Raw genomic sequence first — 12,336 nt, 5'->3', positions numbered from 1 at the left:
TGACGCCATGAAGTTGGCATGTCTCTATTGAACACGTAGTAAGCTGACCCTTTTTTAGGGTCAGAGGAATCTTGTGTTCTAGCCCCGTGAAGTATGAAGAATGTTTGAGATCAATTTTTATTTCCTAAATTCATGGCATTTTATTCTGATACAAATAATATATGCCCTCTATATTTGATTTGATTATGCATCCAACTCACATTTCTGACTCTCTCATTGCTCTCTCCTCTAGACACACCTTACACACCTTTATTCCCTGAACATGTTCTTTTCCTTCTTTTCTTTTCTCCCCAGATTACTTCATCATCAAGCCTTCCCTGGTTATTCTGTTTACCCCTGTCCATACTAACTACTTCTTTTCCAAAACCATAGTCTGAGCTACTGCCTCATCTTGTGCTGTTGCATTTTTAAAAATACCTTTTCTTCCTAAATGGATTACAGGCTCCATGAGGGAATAGAGCTAGCTTTTCTTTGTTTCCCTATAGCATCTTCCGTAAATTTAGTAAGTAGATGTACAATTTTTTGTTGACTCAAGTGGCCAGAGCAAGGTTTATTTCCTGAGAGGCACATTTTAGTTCTCTGGCTAGAAGTATATAGCAATTCAACCAGGAGTGGGTGCCAGTCCTATGCCCATAGATAGAACAATAGTTGGTTAAAATATATTTTATTTCTTTTTTTTTCAGTCCTTAGACTCTAGAGTATTAACACATAGATTAAAATATTCAGCTCACCTATAGAAATATATTCTTTTGCAATGAGGAGTTAGAAATGTATACAAGAGAAAGCTGCTATTAGGTAAATAAATGTTAGATCATTCCAGTGGCTTCCACCAGGTGTTCAAAAAAAATTTTTTGAAGAAAAGAAGGAAGTAAAGGTGGGTATTGGTTCAAGTTCTAAAATGATATTTCTAAAGGAGAAAAAAATAATAGTTAAAGCCCTGAGTTTGATAGGAAGTAATGTCTTACCGTCATGTGATAAAGCATTTTGAAGTGTTTAAGAGCATAGACCCTGGTTGTGTAACTTGCTTCCTGTGTGATACTGGGCAATTCATACTTTTCTGAGACTGATCTTCCTTATCTATAAAACAAAAATAACAAATAATGTATACAGATGCTTAATAAATTGTTCTGGTTATGCCTTTTTAAGTAAGCAAAGCCTACATAATACATAAAAGGAACCTAAACCGCTTCGGAGGAAGATCCTAGACCAAATGCCGTATTCTGTAACCAGAATACTCATTAAATATTAACACAAAATTCTACATTGTTGCTACCTTCTAAATGTTCACTTTGATAATTTCCATCTGAGAGCATATTCTAACTATAAAATTAAGATTTTTTCAGGGATACTTGCCATCCAATTACAAAAAGTTTTACCTTATCTCAAGAATGATTAAGTGGGGCTTCCCTGGTGGCGCAGTGGTTGAGAGTCCGCCTGCCGATGCAGGGGACACGGGTTTGTGCCCTGGTCCGGGAGGATCCCACATGCCGCGGAGTGGCTAGGCCCGTGAGCCATAGCTGCTGAGCCTGCGCGTCCAGAGCCTGTGCTCCGCAACGCGAGAGGCCACAACAGTGAGATGCCCGCGTACCGCAAAAAAAAAAAAAAAAAAGAATGATTAAGTGTAGGGAACAATATTATTCTTTGAAAATTTGTCAGCTCCTCCTGCTGCTTTTCCATGAAAAATGAAATCCTATATTTATTATATAATTAGTTCCTGTACAAACAATTAAAACATTTTTCCTTTTGCAACCTTGACTCATGGTGGGAGAAATTAAAATGGGAACAAATTCAAAGAAGACAAACAGAATTTTTTCAAATTTCCTACTTAAGGCACTTTTCTCTTTGCTTATTTCAAGGCTTAATGTACAATCAGTGACATCTAGCTACTTACGCCCTCTTTTAAAACACACACACACACACATACACACACACACACCCTTGAAAGAGAACAATAATGGGAGAACTCAGAATAAATATCCCAGTTTTATATTCCTAAGAAAAATTGCTTTTCTTAATGTAGGAAGCACTCAAGTCCTGCGAGCAAGCCACCTCAACATTCTTCCTTCTTGTTTTTGTGCTCCTAAATTAAAATGCATGTTTTAATTGCTGCAACGGTAATTTGTTCAGAAATGGTATAATTATGAGGTGTGATGAAGAGAGAATGTACATCATCCTTTTATTATCTTTCTCCATTTTTGTTTAAACCTTTTGTCTCAATCTTGGCTAGAGTCTAAAGAGAGAGACTAGGGTAGTTTTTGCTAGCTAAAGAAATACATCTAACCACTCCTTTTTCAATTTCTAGTAAACAGTACCTCAGAGTTCCCCAGCATCAAAACTAGTTTTAATGTGGAATAAACATTGAGAACAGTGAAGTTATGATGGCTTTAAAATTGGGGAATTTTTCTCTGAGCAACTGGTTTAGGAAATTTTATAAGTTCTGCTAGATTAATAAGTAGATTTCCCCCAACATTTTATTATAAAAATTTTCAAACATATGGAAAAGTTGAAAGAATTTTACAGTAAACACTGGTATACCCATCGCCCAGACTCTACTGTTAACTTTTACTATACTTGCTTTATCACAAAGATTTTTTAAAATAAATTTATTTATTTGTTTATTTTTGGCTATGTTGGGTCTTCGTTTCTGCACGTGGGTTTTCTCTAGTTGAAGTGAGTGGGAGGCTACTTGCGGTGTGCAGGCTTCTCATTGTGGTGGCTTCTCTTGTTGCAGAGCACGGGCTCTGAGCATGTGGGCTTCAGTAGTTGTGGCTCATGGGCTGTAGAGCGCAGGCTCAGTAGTTGTGGCACACGGGCTTAGTTGCTCCGTGACATGTGGGATCTCCCCGGACCAGGTTTCGAACCCGTGTCTCCTGCATTGGCAGGTGGATTCTTAACCACTGCACCACCAGGGAAGCTCCTATCACATAGCTTTCTTTTCTTGGCTGCATTGGGTCTTCGTTGCTGTACGTGGGCTTTCTCTAGTTGCGGTGAGTGAGGGCTACTCTTCATTGCAATGCACGAGCTTCTCATTGTGGTGGCTTCTCTTGTTGCAGAGCACAGGCTCTAGGCGTGCGGGCTTCAGTAGTTGTGGCACGCAGGCTCAGTAGTTGTGGCTTGCGGGCTCTAGAGCACAGGCTCAGTAGTTGTGGCGCACAGGCTTAGTTGCTCCGCGGCATGTGGGATCTTCCCGGACCGGGGCTCGAACCCGTATCCCCTGCACTGGCAGGAGGATTCTTAACCACTGCGCCACCAGGGAAGTCCTATCACATAGATTTTTAAAAGACTTAACTTTTTCCTTTTAGGAGTCCTTAATCATACCCAAAAGAGAGAATTAGTTAGTACTTTCCTTACCTGGAAAAATACTATAATCATTCCAACCTTAGGCCACACAATAGAAAAATGACATCTGAGTCTATTATGAATAACTGGTTGAAAATAAGAATTATGGTTCCCTAAACCTGAGCAGTCTGACAGTTGTAAAATAACTAAATCGGGACATTACATCATATTTTATTTTGTTTTATATAGTAATAAGGTGACTTGACCTTATTACTATACCTGTGGATTTTCTCTTAAAGATCTACTTTCTTGCATCCCAACAAGTGATTATTTTTTCTCCTTCAGAAACGGCCGTCTTTCAAGCAAATCATTTCAATCCTGGAGTCCATGTCGCACGACACGAACCTTCCTGACCAGTGTAACTCATTCCTGCACAATAAGGCAGAGTGGAGGTAGGTGCCTCGCATCCGAGTCACATCATCTGACTTTAAGGGATAATGAGTAGCTTCAGCCAGGAACAGAACCTGGAAACTTGATGACAGTCCTGATTCCTTAGAAATTGGGGCTTTTTTGTGTGTTTTTGTGTTAGAAAATTTTGGAGATCGAATAAGCCCTCCCTCTCATATGTAAGCAAAGAGTGTTCCTCTAAGCTTGTGGCTTTATCATATGTCTAAGTATTTAGAAAGCATATTAAAACCGTATCTTCTGAGATAAAAGACGGTTACCTGACATTCCTCTGTATACACTCTGTGTTAGGAAACTTTGTCCTCTGTCCAGTGAGAAATAAAAATACTGTCTGCTTGGAAATATGCAGAGCACTGTATCTGTTGATGGAAGAGTTAAGGAGGCTGTAAAAACACTTTTAAAAGGAAGTTTTTGATGTTATAAATCCTATTAAATGTTTTCAGGTGTAAACAAACTTAGTAATGAGAGAATTGTATTGTGTGAGTGGAAGAAGTAAGCCCGAGATGAGACATTGGAGCCGGGTCACATGGTGCACGAATATAAATAGCATGTTTGGAAGCTGACATAATTCCTCCCTGACTCAGCAGAGATTTAAGTAACTCATCTCTGCTCCTGTTAGCTATGGCAGTAACGTGACGCCTGGCGCCACCTGCCGATACCAAATGAATACTGCAGGCACTTAAAAAACGACAATCGTTTACTCCTGTGATGACACATTTCTTTGGGCTTTCTGTTTGGTGTTTTACAATAACCTTCTTTATTTTTTATTCTTTGGGAATCTCTAGGACCAGTGAGTTAAAATGAATTTTTACTTAGTGATACAAAAGTAATACTGTTTGCTGGAGTCTAGGTGTGTATGAGGGACTTTGTTCTGGGCTGAAATAATTAACAAAACAAAACATGTAAGTAATATTTGTTTCCTACAGTAAGAGATCAGCACAAATCTAATCAGATCACTCCCATTTTAAATCAGTATAAGGGGCTCCCATTACTCTAGGACAAAGGCCAAAATACTTAAGATTCATGACACCCTCTGTGCTCTTGCCTCAGCCACCTCATCTTAAGAGCATCATTCTACCCCTTAATTTTTGACGTTGGTCCCTCAACACATGCATATTTCTCCCTCATACCTTGCAAATGCAGTATCTTCTGTATAAAATTCATCCCATTTCAGCGACACACCAGCCCTGATGCCCAAACCCAACTTAGCTCCTACTACTACTGCTTCAGATAGTAGCTGAAAAAAACTCCTTTAAGGAGGTGTTTCCTGACCCCAGACCAGCTGAGGTTCCACTTTATGTGCCCTGAGAGCATCTCCTTCATAGCTTCTACTGCAGTTGAAATTAATAAGTAGTTCTGCAATCTGTTGTTTAATAATGTGTGTCTCGCTGGCTAAAATGTAAGAGAGTCGGATCATCTCTTTTGTTCCTTGCTGTAACTGGAGCCTCTAGAACATATCTTGAATACCGACCGCAGTTGCTCAACAGATATTTGGAGAAGGAAATACCACGGTGGTAATAATATTAAAAGACATCACAATATTACACAAAAGAATAGAAATATGTAAGTTAATTTGTTTGCTTTGACAAATGTGCTTCTTACACTCATTCATTCAGATATTCATTAAACCTCTGCTGGGGAAAGGTGTCCTTTAGTATTGGGCTGTGGTGATGAGCAGAACAGCCCCAGTGCACATGGAGTGTCAGTACTGGATTACTAAACACAAATATACGAATAACTTTCATTACCATTTTGATAAGTATTATGACAGAACATTACTGGACGTCTGAGTGTATATAACCATGAAATCTAATCTAGTCTGAGGGTTTAATAAAGGGATTCTCTGAGGAACTGCTGTTTGATCTGTTGGCCAAAGGATTAGTAGGATTTTAATACTACTATTAATACCCATGAGATAGGGAGTCTTTGAAGTATGTCAACAAAATCAGAAAATAGGGGGAAAGTTGGTAAGTTTTCTATATAAAAATGTAAAACCTCCATAAGACCGAAAGCAATACCCACCATCAATAAATTTATAAGACAAATGCCATAGTGTTACAGCTTTTCTCCTGTATGATAGATCATCTGTTCTAGAAGTTTCTAGTCTCAGGACTCCATTACACTCTGAAAAATTATTGAGGACTCCAAAGGGCTTTTGTTTAAATGAGTTACATCTGTCAGTATTTACCACATTCAAAATTAGAACTGAGAAAAACATTTAAATACGTAGTTATTGATTCATTCAAAAGACAGTAATAAATCCTGCTTCTGCATTCAGCCTATGGTACTATCCCATGTCATGAAACCTGTGGAAAAGTCTGTGCACTTATGAGAGAATGAGAGTAGAAAAGGTAAATCATGTCTTAATGTTATACTGAAAACCAATTTAACCTTTGAAAAGCTCTCATGAGTCCCCAGATCACACTCTAAAACCACCACTTCTGTCTTTAAAATAACATTTTAATTAAAATATCATATTAAAGGGCCTGAAATGGCATTTCACAAAAAAAGAAGTCAAATGACCAATAAACATGTGAAAAGTATTCAACCTCATTTAGCAATCAAATCAAAGGGAACATAATTTATTCATCAGATTGGCAAAAATTTGTATCATGAAAATATCCAGTGTTATAAACTTCCTCATACTTCGCTGGTGGGAAAATACTACCTTTCGGAGGACAGTTTGGCTATAAAGATCAGACACCTCTCCCACTGCCATTTCTTTCCTAAGAAAATAAACGGGAAGGTTGTGCAAGAATGTATGGATATTTGTTTATCACATCCTTTAGAATGATAAAACTGGAAATGAGCTTAAAGTAAAATAAAAGATTGATTTGGTTTTTTTGTGGTTTTTATGATTTAGAAAATTATGATATCCCCACACACAAAATAGTATGGAGGCTTTCATGATATTACAGATCTGATAAACGATTCAAAAATGGATGCTACGGTCCAGTACGTTCAGAATGATTCCATTTATTCTAAAATAAACACATATTTATGTGTACATGTATGTGCACATAGAGAAAAGTATAAAAAGGTCAATGTTACATATCATTGGGTAATGAGATTATGGGAAAGTGTTTTCTATGTGTATATCTTTATTTTGTATAATAAACCTGGATTAGTTGAATAACAAATTTATTTTTTTTAATTCTTCAAGCTAAAAAGATGAGAGAAATAAAATTGGTAATACATTAATGTATTTTAGTAAAAGGCAAACAGTTGCCTAGGGGGCTTCCTCATTGGCTGTCTTTCAGGAATTCGTTAATCCTGAGAGCTGGAGAAAGAATATATATCTTTACCTGAAGCACTAAACCACAGTTTGAGCGGCAGCAGAGCTGTTTTAATTGAACTTGGTAATTGGTTAAAAACGTGGGGAATAATAATCATATTAATTAGAGTAACAATAACGAACACAGCTGTCATTTATCACATTCTTAACCAGATGCTTGTAGTTTATTTGGATTATCTTTTTTAATCCACATAGCAACCCTAGTGTGTACATCACAGGTGCAAGAACCGAGACCTGGACAGGTTGAACAACTGCTCAAGATTATACCATGTGAAACAGAACCAGCGCTGGCACCCAGGTGGTCTGATCCCACGGGCCTGCTGTGGCACACACGCTGTGCGGTGCTGTCCCTGAATTTGTGGCCAGTGTCATGCCCTCCACTGGATTCCCTTTTAGCAAAGAGAAGCATCACAGGGGCATGGTGGTTTTTTGTTTTTGTTTTTGTTTTGCGGTACGCCGGCTTCTCACTGTTGTGGCCTCTCCCGTTGCGGAGCACAGGCTCCGGACGCGCAGGCTCAGCGGCCATGCTCACGGGCCCAGCCGCTCCGCGGCATGTGGGATCTTCCCGGACCGGGGCACGAACCCGTGTCCCCTGCATCGGCAGGCGGACTCTCAACCACTGCGCCACCAGGGAAGCCCAAGGGCATGATGGTTTTCAGTGATGATTAGGGCAAAACAACTATCCCACTCAACGTGCCAAGTGTCCAAAAGAAGGAAATGTTTTGTCAGGTCCTCTGGATATTTCAAAGGACAGCACGTTCAGACCACTCCTCTCTTTCCCCTGACTTTTATCTGGTGTCTGAAACCATGCGTCTAGGGTCCAAAGTGTGTGTAGGAAGTTAACAAGTATCAGTGAAGTCGGACTCCCGTCCTGCTCTGGTGTTTCTGACAAACGCTTGTTTGCTGGTGGAGCTTCCTCTACACATAAACCAGATGGAACATCTAGTCTTAGAAACTTAAATGATTATTCTGAAAATTCTTTTTAAAACTAGGTTATTAAAAACCACATGAACTATGTCCTTTCCTTTTACCTAATAGGTGATAGGCAAGAAATCTAGTGTCAGACCTTTCCTTGTTCATCACATCTTCGCCTTGTTTCTCCTCCTATTGACTTATTAGCAATAGTGGCCACGAGCATTAAGAACAGAAAATGTGTCATCCTCTTGGTCGTGTTTTCAATTCTCGTTGCCCTTTGTGATTGTCTGCAGCCCCGTGGTCACCTGCACTGAGTGAGCCTCATGTCGCTGTGATAGTGCATTCAGGGTCTCTGTCTCTTGGTAAGACATTCTGCTGGTTGCATTCTTCCTTGGTGATCAAAATATTCTTACTCTGGCACGCCTTCTTAAAAACAAAACACAGAGGGCTTCCCTGGTGGCGCAGTGGTTGAGAGTTCGCCTGCCGATGCAGGGGACACGGGTTCGTGCCCCGGTCCGGGAAGATCCCACATGCTGCGGAGCGGCTGAGCCCGTGAGCCATGGCCGTTGAGTCTGCACGTCCGGAGCCTGTGCTCCACAACGGAAGAGGCCACAGCAGTGAGAGGCTCGCGTACCGCAAAAAAAAAAAAAAAAACAGAGATTTAAAAAACTAATCTTTGCAATTTGGATTTTAGCACAAATCATTTAATATATAACATTAAATGTAATATATATATTATCTATTTCTCATGTAATATATATATAACTTTTTATGAATTAATCTTTTATTTCAAAGTAAGTTTCTGTCTAGTAAAAGAAGATAATTGTAGTTCATTGCCTGTTTTTGACATAGGGAAAATTTTCATCAACTTAAAACATATTAAACTATATTTTTAGAACAGGAGGGTTATATAAGGGCATCAGCCAATGCATTTGATGCGAAACAGTACATCAAGAAAAACAGAGGGAACAGCCAGGGGAGCAACTGTCTTTGTGTTGCCATCCAGGTTTGGGTTACATCTCTTGTGGCGTAGGACCTGGACCACTGCTGTCAATATCCCGGGGCGTCTGGGAAAGCCTCGTTGGGGAGCATATTTACTCAGTCAGTTTTTGTTTTTCTGCGACAGCTTTCAGCTTACTTAGCTTTACTTAACTGTTGATGTATTTTCCAGAAGGGCTTAAAATCAGAGTGGGCTCCCAGAGCTGGAACTTGAGATGAATCCTTGGCTTAAATGACAAGTGAAATTGCATGCGTTGGCCATTTACCCTGATCAAAAAGAACACCAGTGAGCTCAGTTTCCCTGGCAAAAGAGTTGGGACTGGGCTTGGTGGAAGCACCACGTGGCAGCAGCCCAGGGCCCTGCCGTATCCCACTGAGTGTGCCCAGCTCTGCTGCCTCCTTTTCTCACCCTCTCATTGATTGAAGATGGCTCATTCTTTCCTTTTTGTTACAAAAGTTTTAACCTAAGGTTTTCTACACTGTGTTTTTTCCCTTAATCCTCCATTTGAAAAATAAAAACACTTATTTATAAATGGGCATAATACTTTGTCTGAAATATCAGGGATAAAATTTGGATTTTATGATACAGTCATCATTTTGAAAGATGGCTGATTTACTGCTTTTCCTTTGGGACTCTAGTGTGACTTGACTTACCTGGCTTTATCATTTTCAGATGACACCAATAAAAGGGACGGGGTTGACAGCAGAGGCTTTTCCACTTACTTTCCTGCCTCCCTTGCTCTGAGGTACTTTGCAGACAGCCAGGGAAGTAAAACGTGGAGCCCAAGTCCAGAAACACCTCAGTAGCTGTTCTCGGAGTTGGGTTTTGCCAATTAATACCCAGAACCTTTTTGTTTTCCTTTATCTGCTTCTCATCTACAAGGGCATTGGGATAAGCTGTCCACTTATTCTGATTTTCCCTGGACATAAAAAGGCAGACTTTGGCTACATATAGTCATCAACTTAGATCTGGGGGCATCTACCTTCTGTAGTCAAAGTCCCAACCAGGATCGCACAATCGGACGTTTAGGTGTGTCCCAGGGGCACATGGGAGCAGCTGTTGGCTCAGCAGCTAATCTCCAACCGGCTTTTCTTTCCAGTCCCTTCCTTGTTCTGCGTCCTTCCCTCTGCGCCTTCGCTAACCCTTCCTTCCACCCTTCGCTCTGCTTCCTCTCCTTTCTCTCTTCTTCCCTCCCTCTCTCTCGGTCTCTCCTTCTTTCTCTCAGTCTCTCATTACCGTTGCTTTTCTCACAGGCTCTTCAGAAACTGAAAGGGAAGAACTTCCAACTCTCAGAGCATAAATTTAGACTTAAACATGATGACAGCCCTGAAGGAGAAAAAAACCTGCCCTGAGCCGTCTTACCAATTTCAGTTTCTATAAAGCACAGGTCTCTGTAACTGGCCATATTGTTCCAGGTGGTGAGGTTGGTCAGCCCATAGAGACTAAGGAGGGAACTAACTTGCTTTTAAAATGATTAGAGTTAAAAGGAACCTTAGAGTTCATCTGGCCCAGGATTCCCACACTTGCCTGATTGTCAAAAAACGACCTGGCTCTTCTTTCAGATAATGGAGATTCCTAAGCCCTACCCAGCCCTACTGAATCCTGAGCTCTGAGGAAGGGTCCTAGGAATCTATGTTTTGTTGTATGTTTTGCCCATGTAATTATTAGAATCAGGCAACTTGTGGAGCCCTGATAGAAGATAACTACCACCCCGTACAACTGAGGAGACTGAGTCCAGTTAATCCGTCAGTTACTTGAGCTACTCAGCAAATAGGCTAAGGTGAACTTACTAGTGGTAGGACAGTGATCATATAACTGGAGTGTCATTTTCCCATCTCTCTCTTTGTGAGATTAGTACCTGTTTCTTGGGGCTGTAATGAGAGTAAGATGAGATAATATATAATAGAGCCAGATGACCGTAAGCATTTTTTTTTTTTTGGCTGCACCGTGTGGCTTGTGGGATCTTAGTTCCCCGACCAGGGATCAAACCTGGGTCCACGGCAGGGAAAGCCCAAATCTTTTTTCTTTTATAAATTTATTCTTACTTATATATTTGTGGCTGCGTTGGGTCTTTGTTGCTGCACGTGGGCTTTCTCTGGTTGCGGTGAGCGGGGGCTACTCTTGGTTGCCGTGCGTGGGCTTCTCGTTGCAGTGGCTTCTCTTGTTGCGGAGCACAGGCTCTAAGGCGTGCGGGCTTCATTAGTTGTGGCTCATGGGCTCTAGAGCACAGGCTCAGTAGTTGTGGCTCACAGGCTTAGTTGCTCCACGGCATGTGGGATCTTCCCAGACCAGGGCTCGAACCCGTGTCCCCTGCATTGGCAGGTGGATTCTTTTATTTATTTATTTATTTATTTATTTTTGGCTGTGTCGGTTCTTCGTTTCTGTGCGAGGGCTTTCTCTAGTTGCGGCGAGCGGGGGCCACTCTTCATTGCGGTGCGTGGACCTCTCACTATTGCGGCCTCTTCTGTCATGGAGCACAAGCTCAAGACGCGCAGGCTCAGTAGTTGTGGCGCACAGGCTTAGTTGCTCCGCAGCATGTGGGATCTTCCCGGACCGGGGCACGAACCCGTGTCCCCTGCATTGGCAGGCAGATTCTCAACCACTACGCCACCAGGGAAGCCCGGCAGGTGGATTATTAACCACTGCGCCACCAGGGAAGTCCCAAAAGCCCAAGTCTTAACCACTGGACTGCCAGGGAACTCCTGACCATAAGCATTTATTAAATGGCTAAACCAAGACACCAGCTCCATAGCTCAGGCCCCACCCAGTGGTTCTTCACTGCTTTGAGAAAGTATTCTGAGCTGATGTTTCCAAGCTAGAAACTACCTGTTGATTTTGAAGGATATGAAAGATTTCCTATTCTCTGCTCATTTACTGTTTGGTTTCAAAGCACAGGTTTAGCCTTTTCCTTTGATTAAGCATTGTGATGGACCCCTCAGCGTGTAACACCTCTTCAGCAAAGTTGCGACTTAAACCAGTTATATCCCTGTGCAGGTGTGAAATTGAAGCAACTCTTGAGAGGCTGAAGAAACTAGAACGTGACCTCAGCTTTAAAGAGCAGGAGCTCAAAGAACGAGAAAGACGGCTAAAGATGTGGGAGCAAAAGCTGACGGAACAGTCCAACACCCCGGTGAGTGTTCCCTGCAGGGTTCACGGATCCCGTACTTAGGAGGCTGGCTGAGCATGGCAGCATGGCACCCCTCCCCCCTCCCCTGCTGCCTCCTCACTTCCTGCCTCGTGCCTCTACGTTAAAGGATCCACATTTACACTCCCGTAGCGCTCCTATCTCTTTTCAATTAACAAAATGCCAGAAATTTAGAAGGAAAGCTTAGCCTATTTCTGGCTCTTTCTCCGAGAACTGTTATTCTGTCAGTGTGTTTGT

At 41.4% G+C, this 12,336-nt stretch overlaps 1 protein-coding gene across 3 annotated transcripts in view; it reads left to right on the top strand.

The window, feature by feature from the left end:
* MAP3K20 (mitogen-activated protein kinase kinase kinase 20) overlaps window positions 1-12,336 on the top strand; it is a 172,273-nt gene that overhangs the window by 109,588 nt on the left and 50,349 nt on the right. For all 3 annotated transcript variants that reach the window (XM_082657753.1, XM_082657752.1, XM_082657751.1), the window contains 2 exons: window positions 3,625-3,731; window positions 11,949-12,084. In XM_082657753.1, coding sequence (XP_082513879.1) covers window positions 3,625-3,731; window positions 11,949-12,084 — 243 coding nt within the window. The remainder of the gene's footprint in view (window positions 1-3,624; window positions 3,732-11,948; window positions 12,085-12,336) is intronic.

This window comes from Grampus griseus (assembly GCF_964374135.1).
Source record: "Grampus griseus genome assembly, chromosome: 7".
Taxonomy (NCBI): Eukaryota; Metazoa; Chordata; class Mammalia; order Artiodactyla; family Delphinidae; genus Grampus; species Grampus griseus.
The sequence above is the reverse complement of the archived record's forward strand: the minus strand, read 5'-3'. Positions and strand labels throughout refer to the sequence as shown.